General features: G+C 36.7%; 2 protein-coding genes across 2 annotated transcripts; both read left to right on the forward strand.

Moving 5' to 3' along the window:
- The first annotated feature begins 4,299 nt into the window (after positions 1-4,299).
- LOC100264511 (U-box domain-containing protein 11) lies at positions 4,300-9,161 on the forward strand. Its single transcript, XM_002280484.5, has 4 exons — positions 4,300-5,114; positions 7,071-7,187; positions 7,257-7,703; positions 7,841-9,161. Exons 1-4 carry the CDS (start codon positions 4,830-4,832, stop codon positions 8,909-8,911), a joined length of 1,920 nt encoding a protein of 639 aa, XP_002280520.1. The 5' UTR covers positions 4,300-4,829; the 3' UTR covers positions 8,912-9,161.
- A 1,548-nt stretch (positions 9,162-10,709) lies between these two features.
- LOC100256093 (uncharacterized protein At1g66480) lies at positions 10,710-14,338 on the forward strand. Its single transcript, XM_002284153.5, has 2 exons — positions 10,710-11,514; positions 13,988-14,338. Exons 1-2 carry the CDS (start codon positions 10,876-10,878, stop codon positions 14,042-14,044), a joined length of 696 nt encoding a protein of 231 aa, XP_002284189.1. The 5' UTR covers positions 10,710-10,875; the 3' UTR covers positions 14,045-14,338.
- Positions 14,339-15,596: the final 1,258 nt, after the last annotated feature.

A 15,596-nucleotide genomic window follows, 5' to 3' on the forward strand; every position in this document is an offset into this window, starting at 1 on the left:
AGATTGCATTGTTGGGTGAATTTGAAGCTTCTACTAAGAAGAATGTTCGTACCCAAATTGTTTCTGTCACTACATTTAGGGCCAATTGTCTAGCAACATGGATAACCTTACCATTAAAGTTAATCAAAATTGTATGAGAAGGCTCAAACTTTTTCATGTTCTTGCTTCATCTATTGAATTTGGTAAGCCTTAATTTTCATCATGACCACCAAAGGGTCATTATGTGGTACCGCATGTTGGAGGTCTTGAGTGGTGAATTCCACTATGGGAGCTGCGATTGGCTGTAATTCAAGATACTTAGACATTGTTGTGCACTAGGTTGAACTTTCTACCAATGTGTAAGTGCCCTTTGACTTTGTCGTTTTCTCTTTGAAGGTTTTTCTTGTTGATGGGGTACGACTCAATGGCATGGATAACCAAGGTGGGTTTTTCCTCTAACTTGGGCAACTCTTCCTAGTCTTTTAGTTTATCGTCTATTAAGGAATTGGTGCATGGCTCGTCCTTTTTCACATACTATTTCAGACTTTTTTTACGAACTAGATTCCCAAGATACCATTGCAGAGCTTTATAATGATGGGTTTGATGCCCGTGGATATGGTGGTACTGCCAATTTTTAGTTTTTTCATGTTGTTTTGAAGGTTGTGCAAGCATTGGTGACCACCTAAAGTTCAGGTAGTCTTTTAGCTTGAACAGTAACTCTTAGAGTGAGGTTATGAATTCTACCTGAGGTGCTACGATTGCAGCCTAGTTGAAGGGTGATCTTTCACATGTCCCACTTTTATTTTTAGCTCCTGATCCCCTTAGTCTAAGGTATGTTTGACTTGTGAGATTTTTTTTTTTTTATGATCAGTCAGACCTAGTTTTTTCTCCATGTTTACATAGCAATTTACGTTAATCAATAGCTCTTTCATGGTTCCTAATCCATTTTTAGTTAAAGATTAGAGTAAGAGGTTATTAGGAAACAGAGTTTTCTTATAAATATCTGATGAAGCCCAAACTATGTGATTGAATAAATCCTTCGAGACTAGTCAAAGTCATACTCAATTGGAAAATGACGTTATCCAAACGCATTTAAAGTAATTGGAGTAAAACCCAACTTATTGCCCTTTTGGCTTTTCCAGCTATACGAAATGTCACAATTGCGATTGTCTGGTCATTACTCTCGACCTACACCATCTTGTTCATAAATCAAGATGTATGAACTTTCGTAGAGATTCATCCAAGTTTTGTTTTAAGTTAAACAGGTAGTCGACATTTCTTTGCAATCGAGTATTACAAGCATACTACTGCATGAATTGCTCACATAGTTGGGTGAAACTTGTGATAAAGTACGAAGGTAGCTGGTGAAACCAAGTCAAGGAAGGTCCCCACAGGTTGGCAAAGAACACTCGACATAGTAGCCCCTCTCAGTCATCCACTAGTGTCATTAGCTGGCGAAAGTATAGATGTGCTCAATTGGATCTCCCGTCATAGAGATTAAACTTCAAAGGTATATAGTGGGCAAGCAGCTCTTCTTGTAGCAAATGTAGGGAAAGTGGTGATTTTAGCATATTCCCCCAATTTCATGTAATTCCAATGGGGAAATTAGCTTATCGCTTGATTTGTTGTAGTTCAGCCACCAATTTCTCATACTTCCGCTCCAGTTCTCCCAATTTATGAGTTGAGAGATGGTTGAACCTTCCTTGTGCTACCTAGGTTGACGGAACTTTTTGCATGTGATTGGTTATGCTTTCCTCCGGGTGCAATCCTTGCCAAACCGATACGTGTGTGTTGACCAAGTTGTACCGCAATTGGTCCATGAGGTCATCTTAGCAAGCCAATATACTTTCTATTTGTTGTTGATGTTTATACTACTGACGTTCTAGTTGATGTCGTAGTTGAGAAATCTCATTATGCACCACAACTTGTTCGTCTAAGTTTTCTTCTAGAAGATGATGCTCTTCCATGGCTACACTATCAGCTTCCATGGTTTTTTTGTTTGTGACAAGAAATAAATCTTCACAAGGATATTCGCACTGACGATGCCAATGAAGTCGATTCCAAAAAAACCTTATTTACACTTGCATGGACTGATATTTATACAAATGGCTTATTTGTCCACATGGTGGGTTTGCCAGCTGCTTAATTTTCAGTCTTTTTGTAAGAGAATAAAAATGTCTTTTAACAAAATACTAAAGGTAGTCAGCTTTTAAAATATATTTAATATTAAAACTATAATCCACTTAATTTAATTGTATTAAATGATATAAAATAAATGATAATATATGTGTAAGTTTTTAATATTTAATTAATCTATTAATGATATTAGGGATTTATTGCCTCCAATCAATATATCGACGATTTTTTGGCGATATTTACAAAAAAATTCTCATTTTCGATATATTACCATGATATATTATGTCCAAACCTTCCGATACACGATATATTGCGATATTTTCATCCCTATTACCAACAAATCATTATCAATATAAATTTTTTAGCAACATAGTAAGTGTTACCAATGAATTAAATTAGTTAAAAAATGCCAATAATTAAAAAAATTTCTTCCATCATAAAATGTTTAATCAATTCATTTCAAAACATAAAGAAGATTATATTCATTCCTTTGTAAATCTTCTCTCTCATTATTTATCTTTTCATACAACACCTAAGATAAAGAATAAAATTTTTACATCAATTTAAAACCTTATAAATTATAAGTATATAAATCTTTTGTATGACATAGGAACAAAATAAAATTAACAAATAAGTTATCAAACTTTCATAGTACAATAACAGTACTTAAATGAATCCCTTAACTTTGTTTACATCCCAAGAAAAGTTTAGACGGGCTTTGACAACTATTTTTTAAAATATTTTTTTATCTGAAAAAAAAAAAGGGGTTTGACAATCAAAAAATAAAAAACAATTTTTTTGTTTTAAAAAAATATAAAGTATAATGTTTTCAGATAATATCTTTTGATTTTTTACTTGTTTTTATTAATCAAATCGCACGCATACATAAATAACAAAAAAAAAAAACAAAGACATAAATTTTAACTGGTCCCTCAATCAATTCATCCCTATATCCGTGGAATTTACTAACATTTAAGAATCCACTAATAAAATAATAATAATAATAAAATGATAAAGTATAAAAGGATCAAATATATATATATATATATATAATAAGGGTAGATTCGTCATTTATTAATTCCCATTAAACTCAACCTCGACTTTCTAAATGAAATGCAATAAAATTGATTTAGGTTTTACTATTCAATAATTTTCATTTTTTATAAATATGATTTTAAAATATAATTATAGAAATATAGAGGATAGTTAAAAATAAAGTAATACAGATAAAGTTATTTTTATAATATATTGAAAAAGATAAAAATAGGCGAATAACATTTTAAGTTTGGAATACATCCTAATTTTATGCAATTGTTTTCAAAACCACTTCCGACTGGGTTATAAAACTCTTTTTCTCTAAAATAAATATATAAAGGAAACCGTGTCAAATTCTTAACGTGGAGCTTCATTATGGGAAATCTGGCCATAGAGCCGCGTAATTCATCTGTAATTAGATCGAGGCATTGTCTTTACTGGCCAAGCTCTGACTAATGAGTAATGACTCGTGCGATGCGCTCACATCCATTTTCTTGGATTCATTATACTCCTGCTGTTCCATGCTTTCTCCCCAACTCTGACACAGCTTTTACATTTAAATCGGGGCACTTCGTCCTTGTTTCTTTTGCCTTGATGCAGGCACAAAGATTAGAAGGCAAAATTGCTAATGTCAGGGCACCTATTTTATAATAGAAGATCCAAACTTCAATATCAAGACTCACTTGGTCAACTTGGCCATTCATCCAAAGGCCCAGTCATCAGCCGTACGATAAAAATGCAGCACTTTCACGTAAATCCAGCTGCTAAAATCCACGTCACTCCTTGGCGTTTTGCCCAAAGGCCGGTGGAATATCATTACTCCTTACAAGAAAAGAAACAAAAAGACGCTACAGATGTATAGTCCAACCATATAACGACGGTTGATGTATTACTTAATTAACAAAATTTCCCCAACCCCTTTGTTTGGGTTAGGATCGAAAGTGGCGTACCGTTGAATGTTCAATTGTGGGTATTTAGCCGAATGGCCGTCCAGAGCACCAAACAAACACAAACAGCCAGTTGTTGGAGCCACGTCTTCAATTAATTAACAAATCCGATGATATATACCCTTATCTTACCTAGAAAAAGAAGAATAATAATGGCATTGTCTCCATCCTCGTAAGATCACCTCTACATCACCAGATATACTCCGTACCCTTCAATACGTTGATTACAAGGAAAGGAAGCTGATGTTGATGCATGTAGAAACAGTTCTCTCGTTCCAGCTAGCTCTTGATGGAATTTGTAAAAGGGGATTGAAAAAGAAGCACTTCTCATGCAAATGTATAGCCCCTGTTACTTTTTCGGTCTGTTTGGGTGGTAGGAAAACAAACAACTTTTAATAATAGTAATAGATAATAAATAAACGAAAAGGAAATTGGAGTGAAACAGCTTTACAGCCACAAACCCAAGAGGAAAAAGGTGTAAAGTAGTTGAAATCCAATTCACAGAAATCAGAATCCAACTGTACTCCCTTGTTTTCTTGTATTGTATTTTATATTTGTATATATTGGTTGGGTCCGAGAATCTCGGTTTCGGCAATCTCCTTTTCTCTTTCTAAACCCATTAATCAAAATGAAGGCAAAGCCAAACATAGCCCAATTCCTAATCAGCCCTTCTTCATCGCCATTCTGCTAGGACCGAATAAGGTCGGCACCACGTGCTCCCTCCACGTGGCAATGGACGCCGGCGGCGAGCTCTTGGCCCTCGTGAACGACGTCGTGGGGGTCTCCGTTGGGTTTGGAGGTGTGTTCAAGCGGGATTGCACGGATCTTGTCCGTAGGATCGCGCTTTTGACGCATTTGTTCGAGGAGATCAGAGATTTCGGGGCTGGTTTGAGGCCTTTGGATGTGTCGACTTCATCGGCGTCTCCCTTGACTTGCCTGTCTGAAGTAGCCAATGCTCTTCAGGCTGCTAAGCGCCTTCTGTCCGCCGCTGGAAATTTCAGTTCCGACGCCTTTTCTGTGAGTCGCGATTCCAATTTCTTCGTTTCTTTATTTTCTGAAAGAAAATTGTCAAGCTTCTGTTTTTATGATGTTTTGGTTCGCGGAAAATGAAGGACTAACCTAAACTGAGGTAACATGGAAGCCCCATTGTTGTCTCTAGGTCCCAAATGACGAAAAATGCAGATTCCAAGATTTTGCCATCTTGTATTTTCCCACATTTTCTTGGAAACCAAACAGAGCATTTGGGAAAATATTTAACTGATTTCTGTTTTGAATTTGAATGACACACATGGGGTTAACTTCAGTTTGTACAACTACTGGGCTTTAGTGCAGTTTGTTTAGTTAATTGTATAATGTTGCTTTTGATTCTGAATCTTTCTGGGGCGTGTGAATTGTTTGGATAATCTGATCAAGTAGGGTTTTTTTTTTCTTCTTTTTTCTTTTTTCCCATCAACTGATCTGTAAATGTTGAACCTGAGACCCTTATTATTGCTGTTGCAAATACAAATTTTGATAGATCGCAGCAATATCACGGATGATTGCAAATGAACGGAATTGTTATAGTTATGAATGGCATGAGAGTAACTCATGATTTGTCAACCCATACAAACCATTTTCTGCAACAAAACAAAGGCTTGCTGGAATGGATTGGATTCAATGTACAAAAAGGAAAGCACAATGAATCGAACTAAAACTATTTGCAATAGCTCTTGACAATTCATCATCTAAAGCATGCTTACTATTCATCTACTTTGCTTTTGCACAAATTTTGGTTATAGCTACTTCATACTTCTCCTAAAACTCATTTGAAAGGTATGCTCAAGTAAGTGTTGGTACCTTGGCCTAATGCAAGTTTGCTAAGCAATGCTTACAACCCAGAAACTGCAATTTTCCATGCACATTGTTGGAAGTATACTAACTAATTTCTATGTATTACAAAATTGCACATGGTTTGGTTTTCATAATACTGATTTCTACATATTGCTAGATACACAAGATTCTGAAAAAGGAAAAAAAAAATCCTTTGAAAAATCATTTTGTCAATAGACCACCTCCTGTATTTAATGCAGAGGCGGGCCTAACCACATATATCATTATGTTTGGTTGTGGCAGGTTTTGAGTCACAAACAAATTGCATAAGCTGGGTGGTTAAGCAACTTGTGCTCTCTAATTCCTAGTCATAGGGAGTTATGGCACTTGCTTTTTTTTTTATTAGGAGTCCTATGGCACTTGCTTTTTTCTTTATTAGGAATCCTTTCTTGTTTAGGGAGAGACCCTCTGAAGTTGGCATTACAACTTGGTGGGAAGAAAGCGAGAAAAGGTTTGGAGAGTTATCCCATTGTGTATTTTTTGGGCTTTATGGAAAGAAAGAAACCAAAAAGCTAATGTCGAGCAATTGGCTCAATCATTAAAGATCTCATATGTTAAAAGTTTGTCGACATGGGTTAAGATGTACACAGTGGAAGCAACAATGCCTTTGATCAATTTTGTAGATGGGGTGGGATCTATCCAAGGGAGGGAGCACTTTTGGAGTTTCCTTCTTCCAGGCCATGCCATTTGTTTCCCTTTGTACAATTTGTGCACCTTGTTCTATAGCTCTTTTTATTAATATGTATCTTCTCTTTGATTACTTGCCAAAAAAACGAAAAACTTGTGCTATTTAATATCATTTCTCAGTATTTCTATGTCAAACCTCCACTAATTGTTGTTTGGTTGATACTAATTTTTGTTGCCTTAAATTTAATTACAAAATGTTAATTATTTTTCTGTACACTCATAAACGAATTCTATGTTATTGTTTTGGAGATTAAAGTGTGGGGTTTGATCTGGCTGATGTTTATTCTTGGAAGGAGAATGCTTCGATTTTGATCTCCTTGTTGAACTTAACCTGACGAAACTGTATTGTTGTTATGCACATCACTTAAAAATGTGTAAGCACTCTTTTGATTTTTTATTTTTTTTTCTTGATTTAAGGATGGAGCTGCCAAGAAAATTACCTTCCAATTTCAATGTGTTACATGGAAATTGGAAAAAACATTGGGAAATCTACCATATGATCATTTTGAAATCTCAGAGGAAGTTCGAGAACAGGTACAATTTGAGCACTGCAAAGCACATTTTTCTTGACTGAACTTGCACTAACATTCTCTTTTTTACTAGGTTGAATTGGTTAGAGCACAGTTGAGAAGAGCAACAGAAAGATATGGTCCTCTGAATTCAAAAGTGGTATCTTGTGCTCTATCCCTGCCATTGGACAGAGAAATTCATCCTCGACAGTCTGGAAACAGGGTAACTGGAAGCTTTCATATTGAGAATTTGGGTAACATAAATCCAGAAGCTAAGGCCAAGATGGACAGTGTCCCAAAATGTAACGATTCTCACAGCATTACAGATCAGTTTGTTCCTGAATCTGGAAGGCTAAGTAACTCATCTGCATCAGCTGAGGCCCATCTATCGAATGACATTGATGCAGAAAAAGGTCACAAATCAGCTACAAAGAGTCTAGAGGAAATTAAGAAGCCTGACTCTGTTGTAATTCCCAATGATTTCCTATGCCCTATATCCCTCGAACTGATGAGGGATCCTGTTATTGTGGCCACAGGACAGGTATATTTCACTATCTTGAATGCAATCCTACGATTTTTATTTTTTTTGCATTTCCACAAAAATGAAGGTTTTATTGAAATCTCAAAAAGATACTATCTTTGTTGCTTGCCATCTGACCACCTGTCTTGGTTCTGCAGACCTATGAGAGATCTTACATACAGAGATGGATAGATTGTGGCAACTTAACATGTCCAAAAACACAGCTTGAGCTTCAAAATCTGACACTCACCCCAAATTATGCTTTGAGAAGTTTAATTACTCAATGGTGCACTAAGAACAATATTGAGCAACCAACTGGATTAGTCAATGGGAGGATAAAAAAGAGTGATGGGACATTTCGTGATGTCAGTGGAGATATAGCAGCCATTGAGGCATTGGTCCGCAAACTATCAAGCTGGTCCATTGAGGAGCGCAGAGCTGCTGCTACTGAAATCCGATCACTCTCCAAACGAAGCACGGATAACAGGATACTAATAGCAGAAGCAGGAGCCATTCCAGCTCTAGTCAACCTGTTAACAACAGATGATGTGGTAACTCAAGAAAATGCAGTTACTTCCATTCTAAACCTCTCCATTTATGAGAACAACAAGGGACTTATAATGCTTGCTGGTGCCATTCCTTCTATTGTCCTAGTCCTTAGAAGTGGAAGCATGGAGGCAAGGGAGAATGCTGCCGCAACACTTTTTAGCTTGTCAGTTGCAGATGAGAACAAAATTATAATAGGTGCCTCTGGAGCAATGCCGGCTTTGGTAGAACTGCTCCAAAACGGAAGCACGAGAGGAAAGAAAGATGCTGCAACAGCACTTTTCAATTTATGCATTTATCAAGGAAACAAGAGCAGGGCTGTGAAGGCAGGGATCATTACTGCATTATCAAAGATGCTCACAGATTTAAACAATTGCATGGTGGATGAAGCTCTCACAATACTATCCGTTCTTTCTAGCCACCAAGAAGCTAAAATTTCCATAGTAAAGGCTAGCATCATACCAGTATTGATAGATCTTTTGAGGACAGGTCTGCCCCGCAACAAAGAGAATGCTGCTGCCATTTTGCTTTCCCTGTGCAAGAGAGATAATGAGAATCTTGCCTGTATTAGTAGGCTTGGCGCTGTCATACCCCTTGCTGAGCTTGCTAAGAGCGGCACAGAGAGGGCCAAGCGCAAGGCTACTTCATTGTTGGAGCATCTTCAAAGATTACAGCAACTCTGACAAATGTACTCATACCATGATATTCTTGTATTTTTTCTCTTTCTTGCTTACACTTCCTATTATTTGTCAATGAATGTTACTCTCTATTTTGAGGGTGAAACTGAGGATATGAGCATGAGACAACAAGTGTTCTCATTGCTTCTCTGTATTCATTTTTATCCCTTTTTTTTTTCCCTGTATCGAGTGTGTTAGAAATTCGTTTGATCTTTGGTTTGTTATGAAAGCCTTGGGGAAATTTCTTTCTTTGGCATTTGGTGTATTGATGAGAATGAAAAGCTTTGACTGTGGAAACCCAACACTGTGCTAAGCATGCATTCCAAAGCCCCAGCCACAGCCAATGTAGGTGGCTCAAGAAATCCGTTTGGCAGGCCCACTTCCATCCAATGTAATTCGTTGACTCCTCCATCTCATGGTTATATCCTCAATTTATTTTTTTTTGAAAAAAAAGGGACGTGATAAGGCACGTTTTGCATAGAAATCATAATCCATTTTTTCCAATATGGTAAAAGCTTATCCCCTGTACATAGAAACACGGCCACAAAGCTTGTCACACACAGCTCACTATGCTCTGCAACTTGACTACAGGCCCCAGCCTTAGTTAAAGTTGGAAAAGCAAAAAGGTGGAAAAGTTGTTAGGGGAACCGCACTTCTTGTTATTAAATTTGTGAGATTAAAACTACTTGGACGTTGCTTTACGACTTTTGAATGTCAACAAAAAACGATAATTAGACTATGACGAAGAAGCCGTTATTGGGACAACATGAGAAATGGAAAAGGAAACGTGCCTAGAGTAGAAGCAAAAATTCATGAGTTGGGTATCGAGGGAAACAATCTGGAAAGTTTATGTGTGATACACATCTCTATTCCATGTGACTTCACTCCTTGCCCTGGGAGTTTCTTACAAATTTGAGTGTGTTACAAAATTATTACCATTTCTTTCAACAATAATTAGGAAAATGGAGTTGTTGGGAAAATCCAAACTGGTTTCAAATGGACATGCTCTTCCTTATGGGTGTTGGTCAAATTTTATTGCTGAGTATGGACAGAAACGAACTGAAACCCACAGGGCCACATCATAGCAGTTGAAAAGGTCTTCAAATTTCCCCCATAACTCATGGGAAGTATTAATTATGTTCTAAAAACGACCATTAATAGGAATGTAGAAATATCTATGGGCAGCGAAATTTCATCGTTCGTTGAAGGTATTGTTTGAATATCAGCAGCTTCCACGTTGATGAGCGCGGGATACGAATATCGACTGAGTCTGTAATTCATACAGGAGCCTAGTCTGACGGCCTTTTACTTTTCTAAAATACTGAAGATAAAAGAAGCAGCCGTACGGGTTTATTGGAATATAAAAGATTATAATAGGGGTTGGTGGAGACCATAGTTCTTTCCATGCGAAAAAGAATCCCAGCGTGATGAAATTGAGTATTTGCAACTTGATCACCAAGTCAAATCCCACATGGCGACCATGAAATCCCAATGAAATTTCTTGAATCTACACCGTGATTATCGCGAAATAATACAGGCCATTGAAGAAGAAAACAAATATGATTATGTCATCATCTCTCCCCATACATCACGGGCCTACAAGGCTTTTGGGAGGGACCTTTTCCTTGTTGGCGAAAATTTGTTGTTGAAATGCGTATAATTTAAAGGCATAATTGGATTCAAAACAAGCAAAAGAACGAGTTCAATTATTTTATAACGAAAGCGAAAGCCTCCCGTATTCCCTTTTTGTCAAGCTTTCACATTCAAAAATTGCCTTCCATTTTTGACCTCTAGCGCTCAACAACAACTACCCAAAAAACTATATCTTTTATCTTGCACCCACCATTGTCATTTGAGCTTTAGGTGGGATAAAGAGGGGCCCTAAACGATATCATCAACCAAGAAAAAGCTCATTGTGTTCGTTATCTATATAATTCCAAAGAGAAGCCACATTGTAGGAAAACAACGCCATGGGGAACAGCTTAGGAGGGAAAAAGATTGCAAAGGTGATGAAGATAGATGGAGAGGTGATCAAGTTAAAGACTCCGGTGTACGCTGGTGAGGTAGTTAAGGACTACCCAGGTCATGTCTTGTTGGAATCGGAGGCGGTGAAGCATTTTGGCATTCGAGCAAAGCCCTTGGAATCACAACAAGAGCTTAAGCCCAAAAGGCTCTACTTCTTGGTAGAATTGCCCAAGGGTGCGGAAGAGAAAGTCCCTAGAAGGGTTCGGTCGGGGATAAACATGAGCGCCAAGGACAGGCTGGAGAGCCTAATGCTGTCTAGGAGGTCGGTTTCGGATCTTACCATCATGAAACCAGCTAGCATTGTACACCAGGAGCCCAAAGAAGCATCGGAGAGTGGAACAGTAAGGATGAAGATGAGGCTTCCAAAGGCCGAGGTCGAAAAGTTAATGAGGGAAAGCAAAGATGAAGCGGAGGCAGCTGAAAAGATTATGGATCTTTGTATAGCAAACAAGGGCGCTGGAGCCACTGCTGGTGGGGCAGTGCCTAAGAGGGACGAGGCCCATGAGGGCATGTTGCTGCAGCAGCAACAAATGCATTGGAATGGTGGTCATACAAGGCTTGGGGATGGTCTCAAGGCCCGCGAGGTATGTTTCCTGAAACAGTGCTCCATTTTTCATGCCATGTCCCCTGGGCTTGACATTTCTTTTGCTGCCTTAGTATTATTATATTGCTATTCAATTTTGGCAGTTGGATTGCATTTTAACATGTTAGACTATCTAAACAATAACCTATGCTGGATTCTAGGAAAATTAAGGGAAGATACGAGGGAAAAAATAGAAATTAAGAAAAAAAATTAATTTTATTTCATTTATTTTTTTTCCCTTTTATATACAAATTAAATATTTAAAAAATACATAACTTTTTAATTAATTAATTTTTTTGTGATAAATCTGAAAAAATACTTTTAGCAAAAAAATCTTTCTTCAAAGCAAACATAACATAAACATTAACAAATAAAAATATTGGCTTTTATTTCTTGAATAAATGAAATCTGCAAGAAAGGGGAATCCTTTTTCAATCTTTATAAGTAGAACTGTATGGCTTCAGCATTATAAGCAGGCTTTTTTTTTTGGTGGTCATGGTTTTTAATCCGGGATTGTGTCAAATTTTTACTTGATATGATTCCAAGTTCAGTATAATCAAATATTTTTCTGGGTTTCAATAAACAATCGATGACTTTTAAAACGTTGAATGCTTATTATCTTGCTTTTCCAAATTCTATCAAGTTTCTGTCTTGTTTTTCTTCTTCTTCTTCCTTGCTAGAACCAGATTTTTCAACCAAAAATCATGTGCCATTTGCCAAGCATCTGTATCTAGAAAATGATGAATAACCACCACAATGTTTTTTGAAAAAGTTCACCTACCATCGGAACTTTAGCTGAGGTTTCTTTATTGGTCGTAAGAGTAATCAAGTTGAGCGTAAAATCAGTCAAGAGCTCGAATACGAGTTTGACATGTTTAGGGTAGATGATGTCATCTAATTGGAGCTATTCATAGGATTCTTTTTCATCTATGATGAAGAGTTTAATCAATCCCTGAAACAAGTAGTGAGCTTGGCTCCTTGTGGGCGACCCTTTCAACCAACTGACCTCACCCTGCCACTGATTCTCAATTTGTCATGACCATCACATATCCCCACTCTCATATTTTGCTGATAATAATCAAACTAAATGATGACAGTCCAAAGCTAATTCACCTCACCATGATCCATATCCTTTTGATCACACTGATAAAACAGCCACTGTCGTATTATATATACTCGAACTACTTAACAAATTAAATACATCCAAACCTCTAAATCCTTTCCTAACAAAGTTGGCTCATGGCACAATGGCACCATGGCACCATCTCTTCTCTTACATAAGTGTCGGGTTCCAAATTTCCGACCTACAATGGCCTATTAGACCTGCTCCCCTAGAATTCGTACCCGCGTTCCTTACAAATAGTGCAATAGTAGTGACACCAGCACTATACATTGATGGCAACCCATACCCAACAGCAAAGAAGCCAAGCCTAGAGATGCTCACCTAGTGGTCATGGATGGTCATAGTTTTGGTTAGGGCTTCCTTTGTGGTGGGGCTGGCCTTGCTTAAAGGTCAATCCAAGCTCAACTCTTGCAGTTGAATAGGTAGGCCACGATCCACTTTTGCATATTTTCTGCAGCCACTGTTTTTATCCTCTCGAAATCCATTTATCAGCCATAAGTTGTTGGGATGTTTAAAGCCCCCATTCAAGCCTAATCCAAATTGGATTAATTTTGTAGCCCGAGTCTAGCTCCAGGTGTAAAAATTTTAGTCCCAAGTTTACCATCCAGTACAAATTTCAATCCAATATGAAAACATGTGAGATTATTTCAATACTCCGGAAAATAACAATCCAGTAAGATGGGGCCAACTGGGTCCTAGAGCCAAACACAGACCTATTTTAGATTGTATAGTAGGACAGTCGAATTCGCATTCCGCCTACGCCCATTGAATACCTTCATCATTTTTTTCATGACCAACAGCCTCCCTAATTTTCACGTGCATGGAAAAGATGAGTTGAGGTTGAGCACAAATTTTGACCACCAGAGTGTCATCCTTTGACATCGTGCCACAACATTATTGCATTTAGAAGGAGTATCATTTAGACTCAAAATTTTCAAACCAACTTTTCCTTTCGGTGGCAAAATTTCATACTCAAAGCTCAACCCTTTAACAAGGGTCAATGGGCGGAAAAGCATAGCTTGAGATTTCAATATTCAGAGCCTCTTTTGAGGACAATCTGATCATACTTGACTATTCATTTTTTGCCTGAAGTCAATTCATCGACAATACAAAACAAGAAATTTGATGCAATTGACCAATCGAACCCAACTTTGTTTGGCCTTTTTTTCTCTCCTTCTAGGAACAAGTGAGTCTTATTGACCATTGAGGATGTTTGAAAGCAACCAGACAAAATCGGTTGCTCAAGAAAATTTGTATTCTTCTTTAATAACTTCCTACTTTCACCGTTTACCCCAAAATACTCTCCAGAATGTGTCTTGATTTTCCTACTTTAATTATGTTTCTCTTGCAGAAGCGAGTGGGTTTCTTGCCAATTGCTGAGGGCGAGATTCAATTAGCTGTTGCTTAGGTGACCACTTCGAAATAAATTAAAGAGAAGCAGCAAGCAAGACAAGATCCATAATTACATGTTTTTACCTTTCTCTCTACGACTTCCTGTGGTTTCTCAGTAATCAAACAGTGTTTCATATGGAAGGCGGAGTTTTGAGGTGCTGAGTATTACAAGAGAGGTTTTGATGAGAGATTGTGAAGGGTAGACAATGTTACTTTTTGGTGACTCTGGAAAGACTTCAATGATATCTCTGTATCTCTTGCTGCCTCTTTTTGCATAATAAAAAGTTAAAAACCGCAATTCTGGATGCCAGAACCGAAAAAGAGTAGGGAAACTTCAAACTAGCATGAACTGATTCCGTATCAAACCGAATTACAATTATGACCCATGTGCCAAAATCTGAACTATTAAATTAACCGATAATGAAAATAAGATTTTATGGGAAAAAGTTTAAAAATCTAAATTAGGGAATCTCTCGAGGGTGAATAGGTAAGAATCTTTTAGTACAAAATTAATTATTTTTAATTCTTTAACTTTTTCCTTTTATATTGGAAGAGAATAAATAAACTTAATCTAAAAGTCATAAAAAATTTTAACGTGAAAAACCATCTCTCAAATACTATGTGGATGTAAAAATAAGATAATCAAAGACTTTTAATCATAAATCCATTATTTGAAATAATAATATACAGTTTTACTTGATAGAAGTTATTCCTAAATTTTACTGTCTAGCCCCTATATTAAACTTTACATTTGCAATGCAACACCATATGTACTCTCAATGAATTTTACCTTAATACTTGAGGAGATATAGATTTTCTTCAATGCAATGGTCAAAATTAATGAGTACTCCATTAGCACTTCACTTCAAATTTTCAAGTGTTTGATCATCTTAGACCAAGGAAGAGGCGAAGCATATATCACATATTGTTTATGCTAATAGATTTGGAATGATTATGTATGCTTTGTTTTGCATTAGGTAACATTTCACATGCAGTTAATATGATGAGCAAATATATGGATCACCTTGGAAAGATCCATTAGCAAGCAGTGAAATTAATACTTCGATACTTGAGAGGAACATCACATGTTAATTTAGTATATGATAAAAGTAGTGAAATTTTTGGGGAAATTGTTATGTTATATTGGTTCTAACTATATTAAAGATTTAGATGGAGAGGATTTTTAATAGGATATGTATTTATTTTATATGGTAGTGTTATTAGTTGAAAAACAACCTTACAGTCTATAATCGTTAAGATTACATAGTAACCACAAAAGTAGTGAAAGAAGTTATTTACCTTAAGGGTTTGATTGACGATTTAGGCTTACAATATGAATTGACTATTGTGTATTGTGATAACTAAATAACCATATATTTGACTAAAAATCAAATGTTCCATGAGAGGACTAGACTAATTAATGATTAAGTATGTTCCTACAGTTAAGTTTAAGCATTGTTTGGATTTAATTGGTGTTAGTAATATCTAAAGGTCCTTTTGAGGTGTAGAAACATAATAACATGGAAGACTTTCGAGTTTATTTAAATCTTGAGAATTTGAGTTACGGT

This window comes from Vitis vinifera, chromosome 1 (genome assembly GCF_030704535.1).
Source record: "Vitis vinifera cultivar Pinot Noir 40024 chromosome 1, ASM3070453v1".
In the NCBI taxonomy this organism is placed as follows: Eukaryota; Viridiplantae; Streptophyta; class Magnoliopsida; order Vitales; family Vitaceae; genus Vitis; species Vitis vinifera.

What these genes read in the sequence shown, in the direction of transcription:
- LOC100256093 (XM_002284153.5), top strand. Translation starts at nt 10,876, where the DNA reads ATGGGGAACAGCTTAGGAGGGAAAAAGATTGCAAAGGTGATGAAGATA. An exon ending in ATGGTCTCAAGGCCCGCGAG is followed by an intron (nt 11,515 to 13,987) that starts GTATGTTTCCTG and finishes TTTCTCTTGCAG; the next exon opens with AAGCGAGTGGGTTTCTTGCC.
- LOC100264511 (XM_002280484.5), top strand. Translation starts at nt 4,830, where the DNA reads ATGGACGCCGGCGGCGAGCTCTTGGCCCTCGTGAACGACGTCGTGGGG. An exon ending in TCAGTTCCGACGCCTTTTCT is followed by an intron (nt 5,115 to 7,070) that starts GTGAGTCGCGAT and finishes TCTTGATTTAAG; the next exon opens with GATGGAGCTGCCAAGAAAAT. An exon ending in CAGAGGAAGTTCGAGAACAG is followed by an intron (nt 7,188 to 7,256) that starts GTACAATTTGAG and finishes CTTTTTTACTAG; the next exon opens with GTTGAATTGGTTAGAGCACA.